Source organism: Poecilia reticulata, linkage group LG19, assembly GCF_000633615.1.
Source record: "Poecilia reticulata strain Guanapo linkage group LG19, Guppy_female_1.0+MT, whole genome shotgun sequence".
Classification (NCBI taxonomy): domain Eukaryota; kingdom Metazoa; phylum Chordata; class Actinopteri; order Cyprinodontiformes; family Poeciliidae; genus Poecilia; species Poecilia reticulata.
The window spans coordinates 24,907,997-24,935,744 of NC_024349.1; the positions used below are offsets into that span (position 1 = coordinate 24,907,997).

Consider the following 27,748-nt stretch of genomic DNA (forward strand, 5'->3'; position numbering starts at 1 on the left):
AGCAAAAATTTTCACTAATTTATTTTTAAACCTCTCCTCAAGCACTTTTCTTATTGTCTCATGTAATTAATMTAATTTTTATATAATTAATATAATTAATTAATATAATTTTTATATCTTCACACTCTAAAACTCCACCTGGCTCTCCTATGCCTGATCTGCTCCTCTCATAATAAAATAATTTAGCTTATTTAAGTGCTCTGCTAATGCGCTGTAAAAGCATGCGAGTGGAAGATTTTAAAATTCTTCGCAACTGAGGTGAAATTATTGGGGGGGACGAATGTGACTCTCTTCAATATTGGGGCGGGGGAACATGTCCCCCCGCTTCCTACGCCTATGCAAGTGACGCTAAAAGTTGGACGAAGTCCCCACCGTCTGTGAAAGCGAAGCGCTGCTGATTTTACATGTCGCCATATCTTATGTTTTATGCAGCGCTATTATATAACTGACGATTAGACAGACATCTTCTCCCGCTCAGAGGAAACCACTGCACATGTCGGGAGCTTCACGTGCGAGTAAAGTTGGAGGCGATGGGTGACAACAGACACGTAAGTCACGTTATTGCTAGGATTTTACGGCGCCACCTTAAGACACTGAACTTCACATTTTAACGGAAAAAAAGCTCAATGCGACTTGGATGTAACGAGTAACGCGACACTTTTGTAGAAATGTAGTGAAGTAAAAAGTACAGATACTTACTGTAAAATGTAGTGGAGTAAAAGTATAAAGTACCCATTATTAAATCTAYTTAAGTAAAGTACAGATACACGAAAATTGTACTTAAGTACAGTAACAAAGTACATGTACTTCGTTACTTCCCACTACTGCCTGAATGTCATTGGTCAGTTTACGTTTGTTTATTCGTCGGCTTGGCTGTCCTTCAGTTAGCTAAATGTCACTATTCCGCGTGAAGCTAGCTAAAAATGAATGAATAACCGCAGGTCGCACTGACCCCAACTAAGCTTTTTGTTCTGTATGTGCGCGCGCAGTCCGTGCGCGAGTTTCCCCAGTTTTTTCTTATTTTTATTTTTTGTGTTTTTTCGGGAACTGAACCGCTGACCGGACACCCCATCGATTCTCCATTGACAGACAGTGACATCTTCCGCGCCCTTCCTCAGCGTCACGCTAGATTGGGAGAGTTGTACAGTTAAATCTAGTCAAAACGTTTGTCACAAAGAGTAGAAATGAAGCAAATGTAGCTTCACATCCTCCTCTGGAAGTCTCAAGTTACCCCTCCTCCCCCCAAGGTTTCAGTATGAGGTTGACCTTGTGATTTTATCTTTAAGAACAAAAACCAGTCAAGAGTTTGCATATCGGGTCGATTTATCACTCAACCACTGATCGGCGTCTGTGGTGACTCAGAATTCTCACACTGTACCGGTTTTTCCCAAAGCGGCTTTAAAAGCTGCAGGTATTCAGCTTTGAGACTATCTCTACCCAATGTATTTAGAAATGACTTTGACCTTTACACCTGTTCTTAGTAGTCAAGTATTTCTGCTCATTTTACCACTCAGTGGGATTCTCTTTATTTGTCATGTTTCGTTTTCTTGGGCAGACAAGCAAATGCCTATGAAAACGTAGCAAAGCACTTTACATAGAGTTGAACCATTGAAAATAAACTTTGTCACGTTAAAACAAACTTTAGCATGATTTATTGGGATTTTGAGGAAAAATGCTGCCAAACGTTGGGTACAGTCGACCTCTGCTATTTGCAAAGGACTAAGACCACCTGCGAATACTTAAAATCTGTGAATACTTCAGACTCCCCATCTTAAAACATTCATAATTGCCTATTTTAATGGTCGAAAAATGGAATATACCTTCATATATATTAATATATCTTAGCATCATTCCCAGATGCTAGCATCTACTGTCTTCCTTATCTTTACTTTTTGGGGGGGCTTCCAATCAGTGGCAAGTAAAATGAATGGTGCTCCTGGATTGGCTACTTTGCACGTCAAGTAGCATCATATCAAAGTATTTCATCTTCCCAAAATCTTTTTTCTTTTGAATATGTAAGATATGCTCTAGGAAAAAAAGTCAGCAAAAAAAGGTGACTGAATACTAAATGTCAAAATGGGCGGGGGTCTACTTTACTACATTTAAGAAAATATTACCCTCACTTCACTAATTACTTGTTTTTGTTGGTTTGCCACAAAAATCTTAATAAAATCCACTAAGTCTGTGTTTGTAGCGTGACAAAATGTGATATTTTACGTCGTTGCAAGCCAGTGTAACCAGAGTTGCCTTGTTGCTCCTCAACTGTATTTTAAGTGGTGTCATGGAGAAACTATACAGAAAAATGTCAGAACAGATGTTACGTTTTGAGAAACATGAGGTAAAAGTATCCCTTAAAGTTAAGTTTCATGTGTCTGCTACAGGCGTTGTTAGATCTTAGTTTGAACAAAGTATCATGGTTGCTTGTTAGGCCTAAAATACTGCAGGTCACCACAAAGTTCTGCGTTTTACAGCTGAGCACTCCCTTATCAGTCAACTGTGCATTAACTAGCAACCTCCAATATTCCAAGTAGAAATCCTCCAGCTCTAGTTTTGCAGACGGACCTCATCCCACCGCTGCCTCCTGTTGGGCTTTTGAACCCGAAGCACTCAAGCTGTCCCCTGTCCACAGGGAACCTCCGTTTTGGATGTGGGCTCTATGAAGGATGCCCTGCTGGTAGAATGAATAGGATGGTCTCTGCTGTCTGTTGCTGTCCTGGCTGAGCCCCCTCAGGTCAGGGAAACAGTGGACGCAGACACAGGTCTCCGTTGGGTAGGAGTCCTCTGATGACTCACGGTAAAGGGGATAGGATGAGCTGGATGGACAATCTAGAAAAGACAGAAATAACATTCCAGAAAAAGTAACCTCACCAATCGGGTCTGTTGGGTTTTTGCCACACCAACCTTTGAGGCTTCTTCCGGTCTGACTTTCTGGAAAGCCAGACTCTTGTCCTGGCTGAACAGCACTCGTCTGCTTCTGGTTTTTGGTACTTGTGGGTTTGGTGTTTGAGTTTTTGGCCTTTCCTCTCCTCAGAAACACAACCAAAGCGAGACACAGGCTGGAAAGCAGCAGTATTGCGCATAAACCTAGGAGGGCGTACAATTGGATGGCAGGGTCCAAAGGTCCTAGAGGTGGCTTGGTGTTCACGGCCTGTTTGCTAACTTCAGTAGGGAGTCTTTTGGTCACCGTCAGAGGTGACTGGGCTGAAGGAGGAAACAAACAGAATATCTTAGTGATGCCTCTTAGTGTTGTCAAGTCTTAAATACTCCTAAGCTGCTGGACTTGTTCTGTGCTTTGCTTCATACATAGGTGCTGGACCTTCGATTTTTCAGAAATGATTGCTTGCTGGAAACATGGGCTCTGTTGAAGTTTGAATTGACTGGATCTAATTTTGCCCAATCGCTAATGTTTGACCGTGACATATGTATTGAGTCTGGTCGATGAAGCTTACCGGATATTGCTGGCACTGTAAGCAACCCACTGAATAAAGCCACGACATCTTTGTGAGTAGTAATATCAGAAACATTCCTCTTGCTCTGACTTTAATTGGACAAGTCTTGGATGCGTGGCCAACACTGACTGAATGGCTGTGTTCACTTCCTCTGCTGCCATTGCCAAAACTACAATCCAATGTAGTCAGACAACAATTTTAAAAACTACACAAAAATCAAGGTCCTTGTTGCAAACTCTTCCTCCTGTTTGCTAATTGGCCCATTTGAAATTCAACTGGAAAAATCAAGCTCAGTGGGAGAAATTCTCAGAGGGAGCACTGAAGGGAGATGGGAATCGAGTGGAATTGCATAGAAAGACGATGGCCAGGCTAGGACTTCTTAGTTTTTTCTGCCGGGAATTCTTGACTGTAAATCTGGCATTTATTTCAAAACTGAAATCCCTAGCAGAGTGGTACTTACTCGGGCAGTGTGGGGAGCACTCTGCTGGATGTTTACCACAAATGTCTGCACACTTCATACATCTCCTCACCAGCCTGTCGTAGTAGTGGCCGGGCTTAGCCCTGCAGAGTGCAGCCTCTTAAGGAAAGAAAAGTGAAAGAAGTTAGAAAAACGAGACTTTGGACACTTAACGTATTTCATTTTTGTAATATCAGCAAGTGCAATCTTCAGTGTGGTATTTTCGTGGGATCTTACTCTTGTGACCATAAGTTTACATACACAGGATAAAAAGTTACTTTTTTCCCTCACTGTCTAGACTCTTGACCAAACGTCTCTTAGTTCAAGTCAGTCAGAATTAACCAAAATCATTATTTGGTAAATGTCACAATAATGAACATGTCAGAGACTTATTTATTGACTTTAAGATTAGAAGTTTGCATACATTCCCTCAGTACATGTTAGCAACATCTTTAAAATGACTGACTTGGCTTAAAGCCTTTTGGGGTTCCTTCCACAATTCTCTCGCAATAGTTTGCTGGACGTCTGGCCCATTCCTCCTTACAGAACTGGCATAACTCGGTCAGGTTTGTTGGTTGCCTTTTCAGGTCTGTCCTCAAATTCTCCATAGGACTGAGTTCTTTGTGATGTCCACACCAGAACTTAGTTTCTTTTCCTTAAGGCACTTTATAATCACTTTGGCTGAATCCTCTCGACTTCTCCATCGTGTCAAACAAGAAAGAAGTGTCTATCAGGTGTGTGCTTAAAATACTCCAACAGGTGTGCCTCCATGACATCATAGACCGGGCTTTCCCTCATTGCTTAAAGAGACTGCAATCAAATTGACATGTAACAAAATAATTTTGGTCTGATCTAATTTTGGGCAGTGAGACAAAATGTGTACATCTTGTTACTTAATGAATGTAAACTTCTGGATTCAACTGTATGGGACAGAATGACACATCATAGAGAATAACTGAAGTGGAAGACAAAATAATGTGTTTTCAAAATGTCTTTTTCCAAAAAAGATCTCAAAATGATGTAATACTTTACTCACCACAATAGACGGCACAACTGGGGGATGTAGGCAGTTGCTGACATAATATGCGACAGGGGACACATGATCTGGTCAAGGAATCTAGATGCTCACCCTCTTTGCATCTTTTACCCATTGCCCCCCAGAGGCCCTCACTCTGAAAAGAACACACACCCACAGAGCAGACATCCATATAAAATATAAGCACACTTTTAAGTAGTCAAAAAGTGGGGAGGTGTATGGTCTTTGATAACTGATTAAACCTTTGATAGGTCACAGGATTAGATTTTGTTGTTGGTGATTGTCAGAGTGATGTGTTGTTTTAGGTTTCAATAAAATCTATTAAGTCATCTTTCTTTGGAGCAAACTTGATTTATCACTCTCTCATATAATCCCATTAAAAGTTTGTGGTTTTAACATGGCAAAATGTCAAAAACTTCCACATATCCAGCTGCTGTTATTCAAGAAGCTTGTTAATAATTTAAGAAAACTACTTTCTACTGTTGCTGAGATCTTTGATTCTGATATAAGCATTGTACAGAAGTAAGAAGAAACACTTGGTTGACGATAATATCTTAAGTGAAACTCAGTCTAGCTTTAGGGCAGGTCAAAGTGCCATAATCATAATTATGTTGGCAACAAATGACGTTACGAAGGCCTTGTATATGAGGCAGCCTTGTGATCCCATGTTTGTGAAAGTCTTCAAGTTACTTTCTGTTGATCCTTAGCTTCTGCTCCAAGACGTCGGGTTGAGTCATTGAGCTTTAGGCTAGTAGAAAAATGTACAGAACACAATGTTACTGAAGATGGATATAAGTTTAGTTTGAAATTGATTCTACCAAAGTTCAAAATTTGGTCCAATTTTATACCTTTTTTTAAATTAATATTTGGAAGAATATATCTACTGCCAAAGCGAAGCTTTATACAAATGATGCCATGATTTATTTATTTTTTTCCAACTGGCTCTATTCTGTCGCAGGTAGTTAATAAACGTCAAATTACATTATGAATGCTTATAGGTTTTTGACATAAAGTTGGATCTAAATTTGTAGAGGTTAATCAAAACACTTAAGTAGTATAGTTTTATTTGGAAATTGTCTTCTATTTTCCCAAAAACCTCAACTGGATGTTATGTTTTCTTTCAGAGTGAAACTTAAGTATTTAGTTTAAAATAGGGGGCTGAGGCCAGACTGGGCTTTAAAATTCAATATAGGGCTTGTCTTCATTTGTCATTCAGAAAAATAAAAAGTTAATTTAGGCTATTCTTTTAAGTTTTATTGATTCCCTTATTTTTTTTTTCTATGAATACCAAAGCACTTTGCTGCTTACAACAACAACAAAAAAAACCTTTATATTTCATAAGAGATTTATTCTACAAAACACATCAGTGGGTAATCTTATTACTCGGCCCTCGTTAAGCCTGAAGAGACACTGGTATATATTTTATGAAACTTTACTGGATAAATTATTATATTGTCTGAGAATATTTTTAGTATCTTTAAACGTGTAAAATGTATTTAATCAGCTATCATTGAACTAGCCTCCTTTTTAGAATTTTTTCAGCACAGCGTTTCCTTATTTTTGTAATTTGACTATTGAATGATCTTCAGAGTTAACAAAAGCTTAACATTTTGGTCCTTCTGGAAAGCTAGTTGAATAGTGCAAAAACCTGAGCCAAATATCACTCATGCCAGTTAAATATATTTTTGTGTATATTATTCGTACTTAGAGTTTCAGCAGAGTTTTTCTGCTGTTACAAACACTCCTTATTCTTCTGGTCTTTTGAGAAGCTTTCTGCGCAAACATGGCAAAAGTTAGAGCCATTTTCCCCTCACCATAAAAAAAATAAATAAAAAAGGAAAGAAACATAATTACCAACATCTCAACTTGGCCTGAGCTCAAACGCGTTTGTCTCTTTAGAGTTTGTATCTTCTTGTTCTCTCTCTGCTCCAGCGAGCAGTGAAGCAGCAGAGTGTGAAAAGCTCACAGATCTTCTCCGCCCTCGGCTGCCTTCGCGCTCAGAGCTGCGGGCCTGATTTATTCTTGAGTACATTTGTCACACCCCAGCAACCAGCAGCCTGTAGCGTTTTTTTTTTATTTTTAATTTTATTACATTTTTTTTTTTTGATTTACCAAGCACCAAGTTCAGCCTGCGACTACTTAAAACGTGATGATAGCCAAAAAATAAAAAATAAATATTCAGGATTGTAATTTGTGTTTTCTGTGGTGGCTTTCTCAGCTGCTTTTTCTGATTTCTTGTTTTTTTCTGTTTAAATTCAACTGCAGAAAGGATTGAACTACATATGGCTACTCAGCGGATTATATCAAAACTTTCTATTCAATCATTCAACTTATTCAAAATCCCACACACACACAAAAAAATCATTTTTCTGCAGGAGAGATCACTTACCTTGTGAGACGAAGGGAGAATCTGTTTTTGAAGACAGCGGTGTGAGAGAGACACTCCTGTTTTTCTGCATGGAAGCTAATTTGGATATGATGTTGCTGTTTGGTGTGGGACTTCCCCCTCCATGTGTTAGGAGGACCCCCTCCCCCTCCCCTTCCCCCACCACCACTTTTTAACACTCACACAAAGGTAAGACTCCCATAAAGTCTGTACATCATTAGGACTTATTATCATGCAAACTTTGTAGTGTGTCTTATTTACTAAATGAAAAGTATTGCATTTGATTTGGAAGTCTAAAATCCAAAGATTTTATCAAATCATTTATATAAAAAGGCATTTCAGCTGCTGAGGTATGTGGTAATTGCAAGATAATAAAGCAATTACTTAATAAACTTTTTTTTAAAGGACTTCAGCTAATAAAAATAGAAAAAATAATCTATTTTATTTTGGGACTGGATTTAGTGCAGGATGTTCAAATGGCTCCTTTATAATCATTGTGCGTTATAAAACATAACTATGTTACTGAATAATGAACAAAAGGTGAAATATGAACATGAATTACAAGATGGTTTTTAACTCGGCCTACATCTTTGTTGATGATTTTTGTGTTTTGCGTGAGTTTTGAATCATTTGTTTGAATAAATCAGCTGCTCTGCTCTGAGCTCCCAGAGCTTCCTGTGAAGGAGTCGTCACAGGGTCGAAACAGCCAATCAGACGCAGAATCCAAGAAATCAAGTTGTCAGCCTGAAGGTAGTAATGTGTTTGTGGAAAATACTTAACTCTCCATTTGGCCTTGTAGAGTTGGATATGATACACAGCAAAAAGCACTGTGGGGGGGCAACAGAGGACGAAGAGAGAACTGTGGAAATTATTGAATTAGTATGACGTGCTGATCAGGGAGTCCAGCTAATTGGTTCAGGTGTTTAGTTCGGCTCTAAAGGTCGTTAGTACCTTTAGAGCCGAACCCCAGTTTCATATAAACTGGGGTTTATATGAAACGCCGTGGGAGAAAGTGGATTTAGAGGCAAGGGGGGAAAAAATAGCATCACTGTGGGCCTGCAGCACGCTGGGAAAGCACATTTACCCTCAAACACAAGTGGAAAAAAATGTTTTGCATTCAGTGGTACCTTGTGACTAATGCACAGCAGAGCGTAACAACGCCAGAGGGTGGAGCTGCTGTACAGCCTCTCGGCTCTACACCGGGTTGGGCTGAATGGAAGGACAATAACTCAGAAAGCAAACAAGCCAAACAGAAGCAACAAACATGGAAAAATGTTGCATTCTGAACGACACCTTTTCCTCCACAAAGTTGGTACTTGTAGTCGTCTGAGCTTCTGTCTGCTCATGCAAACACAAACTGTTTGAACTGTTTCTGTCTGATGGGGGGGAAGCAAAACAGGAAAAGTCTGCAATAGTTTTAATAATAAAAAAACAGATTAAGGAAGCCTTATGATATTTTTGTTTTGATTTTGTCACTGGAGTCTGATTAGTCTAATTATAGCAATTATAACAGGCACTAATAAACAATCCCAAGCTATTATAAATGGCAATCACTTTTTGGAAGTGATTGCTTTGAATAAGTAGCTGCTGCGTGAACAATTACAGAGAAATGAGCTCAAACTTCATTTAGCACCAGTATGTATAGCAGTTTGAAAAATCATTGGCCCTCTTTCATTTCTTCTCTTGTTTTTCTGCTTTCAAATACTAATTTCACCTTTTAAGGAAGAAAGTTATCCAAACCGACGTGACCCTGATCAGTTTGTGACCTTTCCTTGGGTTTTTCAGCAAGACATTGATCCAAAGCACACCAGCAAATAAACCTCTAAATGGGTTTTGTTCTGGTTGTGTCATAATCCATACTTAAATCTGATTAGGGAGACCATTCCTCCCATGTGGCTCAATTCAAACAATTCTGCAAATAAGACTGGACCAAATCCCTCCATAGTGATGCAGAAATCTCATTGCCAATTGTTTAGAGGTGCAATTACTTTCTCTAGGTTGGTACCGATACATTTTTTTAAACTACACTTTTGTTAGTAACTACAGTTGTTTGATGTTAAAATTTAGGACACCCTTCGAATTTATTAATAAATTCCGAGTCATCAGACTTTCATGTATTTGAAAAAAAAAAATAGAAAAAAAGAGAGAAGTTATGTGGTTGAGCTCAGCTGTGCAGTCCTCATAAATAAAGCCTCTGCGATGACTCTGCTGACAAGCACCAGTGAACTTCGGAGCATTTCTGGCAGCTGCGAGAAACGCAGGCAAGGAAATGTAGTTTCGCGACGTCAGTGTGTGAAACCGCGTTGGGCAATTCCACTCTTCATCATCTACTGGGGAGAAAATGTGACTTAATATTTGGTCTTAATTCATATTTTTTCTGTTGTCTTTTATGAACCTTGAATGAATGAATGAATGAATGAATGAATGAATGAATGAACATACTCACAAAATTTATAATTCACAAAAATACATTACTTAATGTGGGCTTGGTCAGTTTCTCCGCCCAAAACTTTACTAGTGAGCACTGATCATCAACTTTCTCTCTTAAGCCATCGAGCTTTTACTTTTTATTTCAAATCTCTATGTTTCTTTACCATCTGCGTTTTTATAACTTAAACTGTTTTGCTCACATTTCACACTCCATTTTCATTAAATGTCCACATGAGTGAGTTTTTAGTGAAGGAGTACTTAACTGAACTCTTTTTATCCGTCTAATTTACCAACAGCTTCTCAAACAACACTTTTAAAGTGATTAGGTTACATCATAATTGTCAACTTTCATTACAGTTTTATTACATTTCATTTACATTTACAATTTTATTGAAAGTCAGTGAAAAATAATAGTCAAAAAATAATATTCATCCAAAATTGTTATATTTACTTCTGTTGTTAAATTTTCTATTCCCAAATTGTTTTTATTAAATTCCACAATTATGTTTGAAAAGGCAATTTCCCCACCAAGATGCGATTACAGAACTGGGACGGTGCACTGCCATTTTTCAGCTATCATCATTAATACTGCGCAGCTAATAGTGGCTGATTAAGCTACTGGTCATCAGCTGTTCACAGTTTAGTGTTCACACATTCACCTATTTGCAAATGTCTTTTGTTCCTCCACAAAAGAACAAAAAGTTCTTTAAAAAATATCCCTATTTGCAGATTGTTTTTTTTAATTATTGTTATTTTTTGTCGTGCATGTCTAAAATATTCAGGAAGCTGAAATATGAACGCTTGATGCTACTTAACATGCAATTGGCCTTCTGTACTGTAAGTCTTCCTCAACTGCCGACTATCAGTTGGATTCGGTTAATCCAGTAATTAAAACAGGACAGAAAACTTCAGTCTTAACAGTTTGTGACTTTGTGGTTCAATATTATGGAACCAATTATTTATTTAATGATGCACCAGGTGTTTTTGTTCCGTTTTATACTGGTTGGGTTGCCAATATAATTAGACAAAATATTAATAGAGACGCATCAAAGTTGACAGGATAAAACACAGACGAGTAACGTAGACGAGGAACTAAACATAGCAGGTTTTTCAATAGAGATTTTCTCTGACTGGTTCACCGCTGCAGCTGGTCGGACCGAACGGAAACTGTGTAGTTGCAAATGATCAAAAGGTGTTAGTTTTGTCCTGAGATGCACTAATTTAGTTCCGCTTTGTGTGATCACAAGAAGATCTTAGCATGCTGAAAACAACAGGTGCAGATTGGCTGATGATCGTTTTAAAGAGGCTCAGAGGTTTTTTACATGATGTGCAGAGACCCGTTTTAAAACACAACAGAGCTGACATCAGTTATATATTTGTTCTTTTTAAAATGCCTAATGCAAATAAGTCTTTAAATGCCAACTACTACATACAAATGAACTGCAGGGTTTGCCAGTAAATTAGTCAATCATTTTCTGATGGTTTCCCACTCATACTGGCCTCTTAACCTGACTTTGGGGTCACACTTCAGTAATCTAAACTTGATGTCGCTGTGCTAAAGCAGACGGCTTTGATGCGCAGCTGCTGTCATAAAACAGACTAAGAGCGTTAAATTATTCTCAGAGGCTTCACTGCAGCAGCTGCAYAGGTACACCACAGGGTCGTGTTCCTGGCCCGCTTCTTTTCAGTTTTTACATTGACTGGCATTGCAAAAACTTTTCACATTGAATCACTTTACAATTACAACCTTACAGTTATTATACTGGGGTTTATGTGACAGAGTTACGATACGAGGTAGAATAAGGTGCGAAGTGGAAGGAAAAGTGCACAAACTTTTCWAAAATATTTTAAGAATAAAAATGAGGAAAGTGTGTCATGCATTTGTACTCTGATAAAAAAAAATCTAATTATTGCCATTTCTTTTCAAATGCTATTTTTTTGTCCACCTGTGTGGGATTTCAATTCAGCTGAGTATAAACAAAAGGAACAAGAGGAAAGTTGGTATAAAACAATTCCCCCAAACTTTGAATGTCTCATGGAGAGTGGTGCAAAACCATCTTTCAAAACTTGAAAGAGTATGTAGCACGACTACAAACCTGCAAAACACGGCCACAAACCAAAAACTGTCATCCTGTGCAGGGAGAACATTAATTAGAAAAACTGCCTAGAGGCCCATAGTAATTCTGAAGGAGCTGCTGCAGATCCGGCCCCACAGGGAAGCCGGATCTCCTGGCATGAAAAACACCATTAATCCTCCCCACAGAAACGTAAGACACACATTTAAAAGCACACCACATGTCCTGTTTTAATACATTTAACTACTATTAAAGTAGAAAAAATTTCTAATACTTAAGTTGTGTTTTTAAAGAGCTGATCAACAATRCAAAATGGCTGTCCTATTTGTGCTGTGAAACGTGCTGCGGATGTCTTGGTGGTCGATGTAGAAACCTGAAGAATCAGAAGGTGTTTATTTCGATCACACCTCTTTAACCAACCAAGCATCCACAGAGACACAGCAGATGGCTACTCAAAATCTGAAAAAGGAAGAGGAACCCACACTCACGAAACCAGAGGATGTGTAGTTGTAAGATTTTTCAGCAATTCCAGCTGTTTGTGGTGAATTTCTCATATTCATTTATTTCTTTTTGTCATTTCTTTAGAAATTTGGTTGCTACAAGTTGTAGTTAAAAAAAAACCAAAAAAAAACTCCATTTGTGTTTCATAAAGGCATTTTTCATTGCAGTGCTGAATATGGCCACTAGATGGTGGTGGTGCGCAGTGTAAAACTAAGTMAAATTAGGTAGCGGAGTCAACGCCACCTTCAGTATTCTAGTCATAGATTGAATTGATTTACATTTTCCTCTTCATAAATCTCTTAATCTTACAGGAATATTCTGCAGACCCTGCAGKAAAGATGAAGAACAGAGGTTTTCCTAATACCAGCGGTGGCATCTGAGAATATTGAAGATAAAGGTGTCAGTATGAGATGAATAAGAAGTGCTTTATTAAGAGTTCATGTTGACAACTATATGCCCATATCCAAAGGATGTGAGTGTGCATAGAATGTATCATTAACCGCTKGACAAGATTTCCACCCACAAAGCCCTTCAGGACGTCTAAAGACTGTTAGTTTATGTTCTTGTCCAGTAAGACTATCACCCAATGGTAAACCTTCCACATGTGAACACATGTGGGTAAATATACCACATATGACATATTTTCCCACGGGTGATTCACTTATCAAACTTTTTCTGTCATTTTGTGAAACATTAATAGRTAATACGCCTTAGGATAAAGTTCCCCAAGTTCCCAACRTTTGTCGTTAATACAGACTACAACCTGCTCACGTGGAACACGATAGAAAGTTAAACCTCAGATGTGGAGTATCTTTCCATATTTGTTTTATGTAGTTTTAATCATAACACACATGGTTATGTTTTCCAAGAACTGTTTTAGTTTTAGACGATTGAAGTGATGAAATGGCATGAACAGGTTAACTCAGCTCAGTGACGTATCAGTAATATCAAAACACAAAATGGTTACTGTTTGAGTCMATTTTCCTATAAATGTTTATGTATTCTAAAAAATAAAAAGTATTTACATCACACTTAAAGTTTGTTAAAGGTTTATACTTTTTCAGAATTTTTTTTTKGTAAACTTTTGGACAGTTATTATGATGTGCAACGTTTGCAACATTATTTTTGCAACTGGGAGAAGCTGGTTATCTGAGCTATGACCCCAAAATCCCACATTTTGGGGGAAGAAAATATGGCAAGCTGCAATGTCATATTAGAGTACAAATTTAAATGTAAGCGAATGTTTGTGTCATCAATTTCATTTAAAAGGCAGACAAGGACTGGTGGTCTGTTCAGGAGTCACATTTGCTCCTGTCTATAGAACATATTTTCTCATTTCATTTTTATTCTACTGGGTTCRTGGAGGCTTGGCATTTGGAGCAGCTGTGATTCACTTGAAAGCACAACCATTTGTCAGGTTGAGAGTTTAATTGTCTTTGGGCATGGTACTGATCCCAAATATATTCTTATCCACTTTTGGAGGACATGTATGAGAATTATATTTTTTAGAAGTGCTTCAAGTTGGGCAGAATGACTAGGCCAGCACATTAAAAGTGAATGTCTTGTGACTCGTGTGTTTTTTAGTAACATTGGATTATTCTGGCTTCCTTTTTTTATCAAACAGTTTTTTTTTGTTCTCCAACTAATATGGCAAAGCACTGTGTCTCCAAATGAATTGTATTGATTTTATTGATATAAAGTACTGAGCAGAGTTAGCCTGTTTATGTTGGCTAACATTAGCTAGCTAGATTCTAAAGCTAACGTAGAATCAGGGTTTCTATTTGCACACGATGGCATTTAGGGCAAGGTTACCAACATATTAGCATATTACACATAACCAGAAAGTGAGATGACACTTACCAGTTATAGCAGTATTCATTATAAGTATAAAAACTTAAACAGCAGAGTGGTCCACATAATAAAGTAATTCAAATCCCTTTTGGACTAATGCTAACGTTGTCCTTGTTAACTCAGGTGTTATATCTGACTAAAACTGACTCTAAAAAATGTCCTCTGGGAGTCTAATGAATAAATATGTCTGAATCTTTTAAAACACCTTACTAATATTGAATATGAAACTTTTTCTACATGGCTAGCTATTTGGCTGAAAAACTGGTGTAGCGGTTGGAAAAAAAAAATCTGTTAACCCATGACCCCTCAAAAATCACTAAAACTTAGTTTGAGGAACTTAAATTAAGGAATGTGTCTTGGTGCGAATGTATCTAGAAGGGATTTTATTTTTGAATTAATTTCAACACCTTCAAGTTTCAAATTCCTCATATTTTTCCCATTACATTTGGCATCTATCTGCACAGTTTCAGAGCTAGACAGATGGGTACATTAGGCATCACAAGCCTATCTCAAAAGATTTTTTTTTTCGGCGAGCTTTGATTGGTCATTTTTCCATTTGCTTTCTGAAAAGGTCACACTCAAAGGCTTAGCCATATCTCTCTGAAACTTCGAAACTGGCTCTAACCTGAAATAACAAAACTGTTAGACCATGTGCAGCGTTAGCTGACATTTTTAAATTGACATTCAAAAAGAAGAGAACTGCATAAAAAACTCCTATATCGCTGGCTGGTGTTGGTGTGGAACATTATTATTATTTTACTTCCTCTGTCCTGGTATCTGTCCCCTCGCCTGCCAACACGACAATAAAACTCTCCCCAGCACGACATTCATTACAGAATACAATGTTTTCACAGTGGAAGTGAATCCTCAGATTGGCACGGCACTTAGAGTCGTGAGTCATACGGAGGCGACTCGGGCGGGAGAGCAAATGAGAAGTGATATGAGGGAATGCTGTCGCAAGTAGGCTCTCTCAAGTGTGGAAGGTTTTAAATGGAGCATACAGAGTCGGATTAACCTTAAAAAAAAAAAAAATCACAACGAACAAAAAGGAAACATGCTGGATTTTTGTGGAGAGGGAAAATGTAATTACAGATGGGGAAATATTCATTTAAAGTACAGTTAGGGCAAAAAAATATTCATAGCTGTGGCAGATTTACATGTAGAAATTGTATTTAAACAAGAAATGTATCTTTCTCTCTCAAAAAAAGAAAAACAATGCAAAAAAAAAATTCAATGCATCCAATTTAAGCATCTGCCATCCCCAGTCTGACTTATTGTCTAAATCAGCTCGTGGGATGAATAAGTTTAGACTTTACTGTAATGAGAGGTCGTAAAATATCACAGACATGCATGTGTGAGACAAAGGAATGGATGCATTTGATTTAACTTATTTACTAAAATAAGGCCATTTCTGTCATGTTCTGAAAGAGTCCACGGCAAAATCCAAACCATCCATCCATCCATTTTCTTTCACCCTTGTCCCTCAGTGGGGTCGGGAGGGTTGCTGGTGCCCATCTCCAGCTAACGTTCCGGGCGAGAGGCGGGGTTCACCCTGGACAGGTCGCCAGTCTGTAGCAGGGCAACACAGAGACACACAGGACAAACAACCATGCACACACACACTCACACCTAGGGACAAATTAGAGAGGCCAATTAACCTGACAGTCATGTTTTTGGACTGTGGGAGGAAACTGGAGTACCCGGAGAAAACCCACGCATGCACAGGGAGAACATGCAAACTCCATGCAGAAAGACCAGGGCTGGGAATTGAACCCAGAACCTTCTTGCTGCAAGGCAACAGCTCTACCAAATGTGCCACTGTGCAGCCCCAAAATCCAAACATTAAATAAAATCCATTACAAATGTTTGTTGGATGTCATTTTTGAGATACACAATATTCTCTTAGTCACTCTAAAGATAAGACATTCAAAGAGACTTTTGACATAATTAAGCAAAACATTTTAATTAATATTGAGCATTTTTAATGTTTCTTTGCTGTATAGGTTTGTTTTACTTATCTCAACTGAAGTGAACTGAAAACGTACTAAACAGTGACTTTTAAAACCTGGATACATACTGAACCTTCAAGCTAACTATGTACACCTAATATTTTTTTAAGAGTCAATTTTTGTCATTTTCACACTTAAAAATATTCCACAACCTTTCAAAAATAATGACATGCTTTATTACACCACGTCGTTTGCAGGTAAGCTATTCAGCGCCGCTTTTCGAAAAGAAACGAAGCTGTTCTTTTACCATGCCAACCAACTGTTTTAAGATACTAAAATTAAAAATAAAAGCTTAGCTAAGACCAATTCATTTTTCTATCTCTCTCTCTCTCTCTCTCTCTCTCTCTAAAATACAGATAATATCTCCCTTCCTGTTCTCATTATAACAGGGATATTCAAGGGAGCTAGAGAACATGGAGTCCTCAGAGTTGGCAACAGAGTGTTAGCAGCAGAGTGTTAGCAGCATAATATTAGCATAGGGAAAAAACATCTAGCCTAGACGACTGGGTCAGAGGATGTCCATAACTGCAGATGCTGGGTGCAGGAGTGGTAAGTGGCCATTAAAAAAAAAGTTCATGGAAGAATAGTAAGAGGAAACCACATTGTGTGGCCCAGGTTAACAGAGGACCTACTGTAGCTGAAGTTGTGGAATTACTAATTGCTTAGGTAACTTTGCACTTTTTTGTAGTTACTATCTGTAATTTTAACCAGAACTCTAGCAGAAATATCCTATATCACCATTATCTTGCTAGTAAGCTAGCAGCTACTTTGTATTAACCTGAAACTAAATCTGCTGCAGCATTTTGAGTATGTGACGAGTCCCTGTGTACACAGTTCACTGACCTCTCTGCTGAAAGAACCCAGCTCTGTCCAGCTCCGAGTTTTTTCCCCTTTCAGTGTTTTCCTTCCATTCCACTTGTAGATTTTCTTTAGATTATGTCAACCTTTGGAGCCCCTGGAGGAATTCCCGGCCTTCACCCGGTCTCACATCGAGGGAGGGCGGTGGGGGGGATTATCTGCTTAATGTTTTTGTTTGTTCAAGAGGAAACTTAAAATTCCACCAGGGACTTCATTCCCCGAGGGCCCCTCAAGCCGCTGTTGCTSAAACATTCTAAGTAAAGCCGAAGTAATCACAAAAAACAACATTTATCCACACAGTCGACGCGCACTCACTCACTGATGCACAAACACGCTAGCTAGACCATGGGCTGCGTTTTAATTGCAGAGACAAGAACATTGACCCGTCCATTACAATCGTTGATCACATTATAATATACCGTATGGGACAATAAAGAGTCACAAATAAACATCGGCTTTTTGACAAACATAAGCAATGTAAGCTGGGTATATAATATTAACAAAAAGAGATATCCAACAGTTCTCTGTTACGGTTACATTGCCAACCTGTCTGTAGAGTACAAAGACCTTTGGTCGGTTAGTTTTTTTTTTTTTTTTTGTGTGGAAAAAGCGCTCTGCAATGCCGTCGTCACATGAATTTTAGACAGTATGAAGTGTCAAGGCACATAGAAAAAAGTAACAGCACAATTAAAAAGTACATATCCACAGCTGTACACCACCGGAAACAAACACTTTGGAGCCACTCGCCTGATKCTGAAGGTTGTTGTTTYAAAAGCTACCAGTAGATGAGAGGCAATGGCTCAACTGACAGGTCAGGACGTTTGAGGTGGAGTTGTCTTTAAAAGGTAAAAACCATTAACATTTTTCCTGCAGTTAAAAAAAAACAAAACAAAAATACTCGAGTCTTCATTTAGTACAAATCCAAATTCTTTGGTTCCAGAGGCTGAAGYTAAAAGAATATAAATCTACCTTCTCCGATCTCAAAAACAACACATATCGTTCCWGTGAACACCATTTTTTGTGAATTCTGATGTCTGCAATAGAAAGTTGTTTCAGCAGCARCTGCCAAATTTTATTTTCATGGGAAAAGGATYTTGGAGGATTTTCACCTCCAATGACCTTCCAGTGTGAAACACTTAAAAACATGCAAACCATTCAGTCCAGTCTGATACAAAAATAAAGCAAAAATAATATTACTGTTACACTGTTAATATAATAATGTAATWAAAGGCTGCTTGTTTTGACCTGAAACACTTRGAATGGTTCGCTTTCAGTACTTATTTYGGACAGGCAGATTATTGGTGACGCACAACATCCAACCTCCATTTCCTGTGGTAAAAATCAGCTTCTATGTRAATARAATTTGCCTCTACCGCTTTGGCCTTCTTTTACACTGGACTAGCCGYTAGCTTTAGCCTCCGCAATCAACTAATCYGGGTTTACATGAAGAAGCCAAGAAATTCTGTTGTTTTGCAGRAAAKATTTTAAGAGTTCAAACGTCCTGAACTACCCTTTTACAGAACTCCACACTTTCTGAGAGAGAATCCCTGTTGAAGGRTAACGTGTGTAACTCTGCTCTCAGTTGGTGAGTTGAAACAGACGGTAGCGATAACCAGCCTTTCCTCCATGCAAGATCAAGCAGATGATAGGACAAATAACACAGTTTATACTGAACGGTGCATCCTCTGGAGTGCACGTAATAGCCCTTCACAAATTAACTTATGTTCACCTGGGGAAAACCTCCGCTCATCTGTACAATATACATTTGCAGGACATAAATCTGGACACATTTTTTCTTTTCTTTTTTTTAAACATTTGGTGATTGTGTATCCATCTCACTCAAAACTTGCGGTGAATCCTAACCTACATGATCCTAATAGTGTTTCTACAGAACATAATGTTGAGGGCGGGGGAAAAAAAAGTTTTGGTTTCACATGATAAAGAAAGCAGCTAGTTAAGACTTTCCCATTACAGCCATTGGTGCTTTTAGCGCTACATTTGCGCTGGCTTTGGCACAAACTCTCTTTTAYCAACATCTGTTAGACACCTAAAGGCTCCATTTCTATACATTATCTACATGGCGGGTAGAGATGTATRAATCAGATCCTGTTTTTTTCACCTGTATGATTAATTTTTCACACAGTGAATAGTGTTTAAAGTCACCTCATCAGTTGTACTTACAAATGAAAGAAGAAGCCAAGTACAGTACTGTAACACAGAGGAAGCTAAAATACTGACTGTAAGAGAAACTGAAAGAAACCCAGAGTTCATCAGTGCAGAAAAATATATATAAAATAACCTTAATAAAAAAGAAACATGTTTAATTACTGATTGTGGGTATTCATAAACTTTCCATCACCTTCACTGGGATTTTACGCAACAGAAAAACACAAAACCTTCACACAAAAACAATGTTATGACTTAAAACCTGAATTGTGATGTGAATTTCTGTTCAGCCCCCTTCACTCTGTTGCCACTGAAGAAAAGCCAGGGTAAATTTATAAAGCAACATTCAAAACTCTGAWCATCCCACAGATTAATGTTCAGAAATGGAAAGAGAATKACACAACTGCCAACCTTCAATGATGTGGCTTTTCTTCAACAATTTGCCCTTCATGAAGGAATTTCCATTCCTCCTTAAATGCCATGCCTGCATGAATTTACTTACAATTATATACAAAATACATTACTACTGTTTTTGCTGCCAACCAGACGCTGCATTTAGCAGAAATTGTTTGAATATATCATATATAATTGAAAGAAATATAGGTATTTGGTATGTAATTTAGGAAAATTAGCCATTATTAGATGGCAGGAGGGGAATATTATYGTTTGTGTAAAATTTGCATCATTAGACGTTAGTGCACCACACTAGACAAAATAAGACCTGAAGTGGTATGAAACAAATCTGGGGTTACAGTTTGCCCTAAGCCTTGTATGGAATATTTTTTTAAAATGTGTGTTCTGGTCAGATGAGGTCAAAATGTAACTACTTGAAYGACATGCCAGCATCATGATGTGGTGAGATTTTTTTTTGGGTTGATAGAAAGATTGATGGTAAAAGACTTGAGACAGATACAAAGGTACAAACATACATTCAGAGGTACTTTGGACTGGTTTAGGTCATTCATATTAATGTATTAGAATAGTCAAGTCAAAGTYGATAGCTGAATTTAATTCAAAATCTGTGGCAGATTTACATTTGATATGACTGAGCTAGAGCTGTTTCTCAAATAATGATTGGGAAACTTTGAGATTGGAGCTGTCAATCCAGAAAAGGTGGTTCTGCTCAGTACCTCTACAAGGAGGGTTGAGTAAAAATACACACCACACTTTTCAGATTTTAATTTGTGAAAAGAAACACACAAAAAAAAAGAAAATCAAGACTTTCCTTCCATTTTACATCTATGTGGTACTTTCTGTTGGTTTATCACAGAAATCCCCATTAATCTTATTAGGTTTGTTGGTGTAATGTAAAAAAAAATAGAGAGAATTAATGAATATAAATGCAGAAAGAAATATATCTGTGCTTCTTATCTGTTCTGATTATGCAGTTCGATGGTTTCTGAGAGAATTTATTTGCGTAGCATATGGTTAACAACTTTGTTGCTGCTGGCTTCTGAGACATCTGACAAATCTCCCAGCTGTGACACCATCATTGAGGTGCTTTTGAGAAGCGTCTCCACCCTAACGATTGGGAAAAAAATTAAATAAAATTACCCTGCATGTGTGTGCTTGGTTCGTGGACTCATTCTGTCAACATGAATGAAGCGATAAATACCAAAGAATTTCAATTATTTTTTTTATCTTTTGATGAATCTTCCCCTGCTGAGCAGATATAATTTGCCAGCTACAATTGTGGCTCAATTAAAACTTGGTTATTTTAGGGAAAGGTCTGACAACTGCTACGGATGTAGTCCAAATGAACAATTAAGAGCATCGYTCCCGGTAAAAAGCGACTTAAAACAATCCGGAAAAAGGTTCCGGTCCCTGTTATGTAATCTCAGCCCAGTTCTGYATAATGTATGCTGTGCAGAGTACCAAAAAAAAAAGACACTGTGTACTTTTATACACATCTTTTTCTCTAAGGTTGTAATCACGTAGTAATCCAGAGTTATTTTTAACTCAAATTAAAAATGTGTCAAATTTAAGCAGCCATGAGTCAAKATTTATGRATGAAACATCTMGACTTCAAATGGACAATGGGAATAAATATGAGGCATAGCAGATTTTGGTATAGTGTAAAATTTTAGCTTTGCTCGTTAGCTGTAAACCTAACCAGGCTAAGAAGTTGCCTAATRTTTGTTCTGARCTCACTGCTAACACTTACTAGCATTCTTTAGCATATGCTAAGTCTAATACACAAACCCTAAGATGTCTCAAACATTCTAATAATTGCCTCTAGTTKATTATACTCTGCAGAATGAGATGCATAGGAAATAAAACTAAGGCAAATGACAAAATGACAAGAATGTAGTTTTCTTGGCTTACACATAGGCCTGCTAAATGCAGGTATGTGATAGGAATCCTTCACCCTTTTTAATCAAAAGTCAATTTAAATTAAAGTATCAATAGGGGTTCAACTATTTGGACCACACAGGACTCATTTGGCAGTGAGTTTGTAAAAATGTTGATAAATCCCCAGAGAGAAGGAAGGCTAATAGCTAGTCAAATGGGTTTCCCAATTTTAAAACAAGTCTAGACACTGGAAATGTCTACATTTATGGAATACAAATCTATAGAACAGATTAATAATCTAGACTTTCACAATTATGCAGTTTGTCGCTGTTTTCTCAGCTAAGTGAGTTTTGTGGAACTACACTTAGCTTAGTAGCACAAATGTTTATTAATCTGTGGACAGAGCTAAAGATTAGGGTGATTTCAAGGAGGCCTTCCAGCCTCAAAGATTTGGTGCTTAACACTAAATAAATATACCAGGAAAAAAAATACAACTGAAGACATAAAAAAGCAGTTGCAAGAAGGGTTTGACTGCACTAATGCAATTAAAATGTTTTATGTATATTCAGAAGTAATAATTATTTTATCTTTTGAGAGACGCCTGTGTCATTTCCTGTCAGTAACAAACTTGGTTGAATTAATAAATAAAAAGCAGTATAAATAATTTTGGAATAAACTGTAACTCTACACAACCATTGGTTCCYTATGGAACCAATGACCCAATTCCAGCTAACAACAATCCAAACAACAAGCATGTACAAAACAAACCTTGACTTGGGGGCACTTGACTTGTGTAATTATAGCTAATCTCATGGTTCTAATGAGAATGCATACTGTAGAATTAACCGGAACCACCATGACTAAAATCATCTGATGTAGAGAGAACCACCTTCTGTTTTAAAGGAGTCTCTGATAGTTTATGCTGTGACAAACTTCTACAATAGAAACCATTTATGTCTTGATTTTTAGTACAAGACACTAATATTGAATTTGTTGGCGAAAAGTGAAGATATAACTGACATCCTATGGCTATAACTTTTTCTTCTGCTTTTCTTGCTTCGGATTAAGTGGCATATACTTTTTAAGTGTACATATTGTTTTCCACTGTATTAACTTTATTCACATTTCTTTCTGCTCATTTCCAATTAGGCATCCAACCATGCTCAGGATTGCATATTCATGTTTGAGTGTGACACAGTTTCTGTAGGATCAGTTCTTCTCATCGTCACCTTGAACGAGGTGACGATGAGAAGTAATCCTGAAAAAAAAAGAAATMATTTTTTTCAGGATTACAGTTCAGTTCTGCTCACCTCTGGCCGTCTTGGATGACTCATTCCAATTTTGTAGAAATTCTCTCATTCGCGCTCTTTCTCTTGTTGAGGGTCACGTTTACCCCGAGGGTAATGTATGCAAATATTTTTCTTGGTTTTGTGACAAATGAAAAACAGAATAACGAGACTAATGAGGTGCAATAGAGGACACTGGGTATGGAGGCAATGCTAATCACCAGACAGGCAGCATACAGACTGTAAAGGTGCAATTGAATAATTCCGAATACTAAAATGTTAATGCCAATTTAAGAAAGTCAAATACATTACATTAAACTCAGAGTGCTTAAAAAAACAGCTCAAGTCAAGTTTGATTCTGTTAATTTTTTTGATTATGGTTTRTAGCTGATGAAAACTCAATATGAGACCAACAAGAAAATAATCTTTAGTAAAGTAACGTGGTGCAAATGCCTTCACAATTGTGTGAAAGACTGCTGACTTGACTGTGGTGAAGCTGAAAGTCATCAATGCCCTCTACAGGGAGTGTAAGCCTGAAAAGGTAAATAACCTGGCAGAGTATTCTAAACAAGCATGTCAATGGCATTTTGAAGTGGAGAGGAAATCTGCAGAACAGACAGATGTACGTGCCTTTAAAGGACTGTAAAGCAAAGCTTAAAGACATTTGTGGATGGATTCAGAGCTTCAAGAGCCGACACACAAGGATACCTGGGATATGGAGCAAAACTCATATCTCTCATGTCAAATCAATCCTGAACCACATAAATCAGATGGTTCTAGAAGAACTACTGCTCAGTGATCCAAAGTTGTCTTTGTAGAAGAAAKRAAATTTTAGAGTGAAGAGGCACAGAATCCAAGTAGTTTCAGGTTCAGTGTGAAGGTCCACATTCAGGGATGATTTGCATGTCATTCTCTTTTGTTGGCCCAAAACCTTTTATCAAGTGAAAAACCTTGCTAGTAGATTATAAGGTGCTTAATGCTACCCTCCATTGGCAAGTGTATGGAAATGCTCRTTTCATTCTCCAGAAGGATAAAAGTACCAATACCAGATTGATTGACAATGGGATCAGTGTGCTTGGCTGGACAGCAAACACACCTGCCCWTAACCCTATAGAATCGAAATGAGAGACACCAGAACAGCACAATGCAGATAAGCCTAAGGACACGAAGGGCGCATTCACATTAGTCCTGTTTAGTCCATCTTAATCAAACTCTAGTTCGTTTGCCAAGAAAGTCCGGTTGGTTCGTGGAGTTGTGAATGCGCAATCAAACTCTGATGTGGACCAAAAAAGCAAACCTAGGTCTCTGTTTGGTTGAAATAAACTSCAGTGTGAAYTGAATGCATATATGAATGCCAAGCGAAMAGGAGGCCTCTCCAAAAGCAGGAAGCTAACCATAGGACATTCTGGGTATATACAACCAAAATAAATGCATCAGTCTCTAGAGCAAGCAGAACAAATGGCTCGTGATTTTTTTTTGCCAAAGACAAAAGCGAAATCCTACAACCGCTAAAATCTCCATTTTTGTTCACATTTTGTGAAGGGASAAGTTGTGCTCAGAACCTCTCAAAAACCTCTTCAGTTTTTTTTGTCATTTCCTTTAGTGGTTCTTGGTGCAGTACACAGGCAAGAGGGGGAACAGGTTCCTCAAAGGGGTTTGGCTGGTTTGAGTGTGGTATGAAAGCAAACTGCAACAGAAGAAAATGTAACAAATGTCATTTTTAGGTCCCCTATCAAATAGAGCCCACCTTCCATCAGGTGTGAAAACACCCTTAAGCCTTTCTTAAGACCTAAAAGGAGCCATAGGTTGATTTCTGCCATACCATGCTATACTGATGCAGTAATTCATTCAGAGGAGCCCCTTYCCCTAAAGTTCTTATGGTTTTATATAATATTTCTAATATTTATTTTTTGAACAACTACATTTGGGATTTTCTTAGCTGTAAGCAATAAATCATCAAAATTGATCAATTTATATATGGATTTGACWTTTTAATTTGGAATAAATTAACTTTCCAGTACTATTTTAATGTACTGAAATGAATGTGTTTATATATATATGTATAAATGTATGTGTTACATAATGCTTGTTCTTCACACTTATGCAAGTGTGAAGAACTTGAATAAGTGTTTTTTATCCAGCCTTACTCACTCACCCACATATTCAAGGACCTTACTTTCTGCTATTCTCTTTGATTCATACATCCCACCACAGCCTTTTTAAACTTTATCTTCATCACGCACGTATGTCTCCCTTTTTYCTACTCTCTGTGTGYTTCATTGTCTCTGTCCCCCTTGTTCAGACGCGTGACGCATTTTTYAGCCTTCTGGGAAATGTGGACACCCTCTCATACATAGSCTGACCAAACCAAACGGGAATCAGAGGGTCACGTTTTACCACGAAGCAGCACGCTTGCCGAAACACAACACTGTACAAATAGATATAGGGCCCTTCGCAGCGGCGCAAGTGACGACTCCTGTAAAAGTCAGGATCAAGTAGACCTCTACTGTACATATCACCGACTTCATTTGGCAAGAATATGTAGAAGTTTGCCTTGCCATTAAAATCTATTTAATTCTTGGACACACATGAAGCAATAATTTCACTTTGTTGCAAAGTTTCCTCGAAATCTGTTTGCTATGTACAAAGTCAAGTTGTTTTGGAGAAGCAAGGTTAGTCTGCYTGCGGAAATGATTTCCCATCCTTGATCATTAATCCGAGATGTTGAATTGGTGCTTATGAGTCGCCGCTACTCCTTCCGTGAAGATAAAAGCCAGACAAACGAGAACAGAATCCGTCAGTAGATAAAAGGATACCTCTTTGTTCCCCCTTTCAGTTCTAAACAACCAAACTAATAAGCTGACATGAGTAAAATATACAGTAACACTTGTTGTCTGTGGGCGGCGGTTTCAGTCTCTCGCAACTAAAAGGCTACAGAAAATATAAGTATTCCTTTGTTGTTTCCGTCTTTGCGAAGGTGATTTCAGTAGAGGTTGTCGATCTAATTCGGACTACTCTCCAGCCGATACAGGGCAATGTTGCTCTTGTATTTCTTCACAACATGTCCGCAGCAGTCTATCTCATCTTACCGTTTGCTTGGATCTCTGAAGAGTGAAACTGACAGGCACCACAAGCACTCTTATTTCAACCAAAAATAAATCTTTCATTCTTTCAGTCGATTCGAAGGTAAACAGGTTGCCTCGTTTACCCCATCGTCAGGAGTCTATAAATGGAGCCAATGCACTTTCTGTGAACTCTACGAACCCCTCAAGAAACTGTTTATTTTTCTGTCAGACTTTGCTCATGTGTCCATGAGCTGCTGTTACATCATTGTCATGGCCTTGCAATTTGAACGGACAGCGGCCCCATTGCTTTCTTCGCCTCTTTGGATGTCGTCGCTGCTCCCTCGCCAATCAGATGCTCGTCTGCAGCTCGCCGTTGAGCAGGGCGGAGTTATGGGTCTCCAGGTTGGCATTGATGAGCATGGCTTCGTTAACCATCCGGCTCCGGTCCGCCCGGCTGTCGCTGCGCTCTATCTCGTCCAGGCCCGCCACCTTCTTCAGGCACAGAACATTCTGAAAGCTCTTCTTGAAGTTGTCGGACAGGAAAGCGTACAGGATGGGGTTGGCGCAGCTGTTGGCATAGCCCAGCGCCACCACGAAGTCGAACGAAGTCTTCACCGCTGAGGTGGGCGTTATGGAGCTGGTGACGGAGGTGACGTTGAAAATGTAGAAAGGTAGCCAGCAGAGGACGAACACCACCACCACAATGGACACCATCCGCGTCACCTTGCGCTCGGAACGCTTTCGCTTGGAGGAACACACTCGTATTCCGGACGATTTCACCTGGTGAAGAGAACGGAAAGTGGTTTAAGGCATCCAAAATACAAAGCGAATCCACCGACGGAAACATGAATTAAATTCAAAAATACTTTATCGATCCCAAAGAGAAATTAAGTGTTGCTGTAGCTCATATTAATTCAGCATTCTTCTTTAAAGAGTTATTGTAGCTGGTAAAGTCAGGATATTGTGTAAAATGGCAACAAATATGGCGTCTTGCAAAAAAAAAAAAAAAAAAAAGTTCAATGTATTTTAGTGAAATATAATATTTATATGAGTTTTTATAAAACATATTTCTCCTACTTCACAATTATCAGCTGCATTTGCATTGGTCTATTACTCAAAATCCCACTAAAATACTTTATGGTCAGGTGTGTGACAATATCAAACAATTATTCAATGGGTTTGAATACTTTGAGAAACTTCTGTATAAAAATGAATTAACCTATCATTTAAGACCTAAAGTAAATTAAAACTGCTACAAAGACAACACATTAATGCATTTTCTAATAAAGCGCCTAACTCTGAAATACAAAGGTTAGGATTTATAGACATTCATTCATCTTAGTTAGTTTTGCTTTTATGGCACCAATTTATGGATAAAGTTATTTTAGGGGCATTCACAGTCCAAAAACACCAAACTGCCAGTTTAAATCCTCCTGGAACATCCAGTCCAGTACAGTCCCTCTGAGTTCTACTCAATCAGTCCTATTGTCTGGCTCAACTAAAGTAGTCCTAAAAAAACATTTTGTGGGAATATAATTTTAAATGCTGAAAAAGAAAACTCCACTAGAAAAGATTGTTTTTTTTTTTCTTTTCCTAAGGCATTGGACACAGCTTTTTTGTATGGAGAGCCATTTCAGCCAAAATTAAATAAATAAATAAATGGGTGAAATAAATAAAAAATGAGTAAAATAAATCAAAAAATGAAGAAAATGAGTGAAATAAATAAATAATTTGTTAAATAAATAATTTAGCTTTTTCATTAACCCATTTTTTCATTTATTTATTTTTCATATTATCAATTTCTCAATTTCCCTTTTTTCATTAATCTATTTTTCATTTACCCACTTTTCATTAATCTATTTTTCATTTAACCATTTTTTAATTTAG

General features: G+C 37.9%; 2 protein-coding genes across 3 annotated transcripts in view; both read right to left on the bottom strand.

The window, feature by feature from the left end:
* Positions 1–1,525: 1,525 nt before the first annotated feature.
* On the bottom strand, positions 1,526–7,353 carry tnfrsf13b (TNF receptor superfamily member 13B). Of its 2 annotated transcripts, XM_008437972.2 has the most exons (5): positions 7,332–7,353; positions 4,943–5,078; positions 3,910–4,026; positions 2,902–3,201; positions 1,526–2,826 (listed from the first exon to the last, which is right to left on the bottom strand). In XM_008437972.2, the coding sequence occupies exons 2-5, from the start codon at positions 5,055–5,057 to the stop codon at positions 2,564–2,566; spliced, it is 795 nt and encodes a 264-aa protein (XP_008436194.1). In that variant the 5' UTR covers positions 5,058–5,078; positions 7,332–7,353; the 3' UTR covers positions 1,526–2,563. The 2 variants fall into 2 exon arrangements, with proteins under 2 accessions (XP_008436194.1, XP_017166245.1); XM_017310756.1 differs by lacking the exon at positions 7,332–7,353 and having other exon boundaries at positions 4,943–5,673.
* A 10,038-nt stretch (positions 7,354–17,391) lies between these two features.
* Positions 17,392–27,748, bottom strand: part of LOC103482062 (somatostatin receptor type 2-like) — an 18,960-nt gene continuing 8,603 nt past the window's right edge. The window contains exon 4 of the mRNA XM_008437973.2: positions 17,392–26,641. Within this exon, the coding sequence (XP_008436195.1) occupies positions 26,210–26,641 (432 nt within the window). The 3' untranslated portion in view covers positions 17,392–26,209. The remainder of the gene's footprint in view (positions 26,642–27,748) is intronic.

Coding starts and splice junctions, on each gene's coding strand:
- tnfrsf13b (XM_017310756.1), bottom strand. CDS start 5,114: ATGGATGTCTGCTCTGTGGGTGTGTGTTCTTTTCAGAGTGAGGGCCTC. Junction 3,202..3,909: donor GTGCTCCCCACACTGCCCGA/GTAAGTACCACT, acceptor TTCCTCCTTCAG/CCCAGTCACCTCTGACGGTG. Junction 2,827..2,901: donor GACCGGAAGAAGCCTCAAAG/GTTGGTGTGGCA, acceptor TGTCTTTTCTAG/ATTGTCCATCCAGCTCATCC.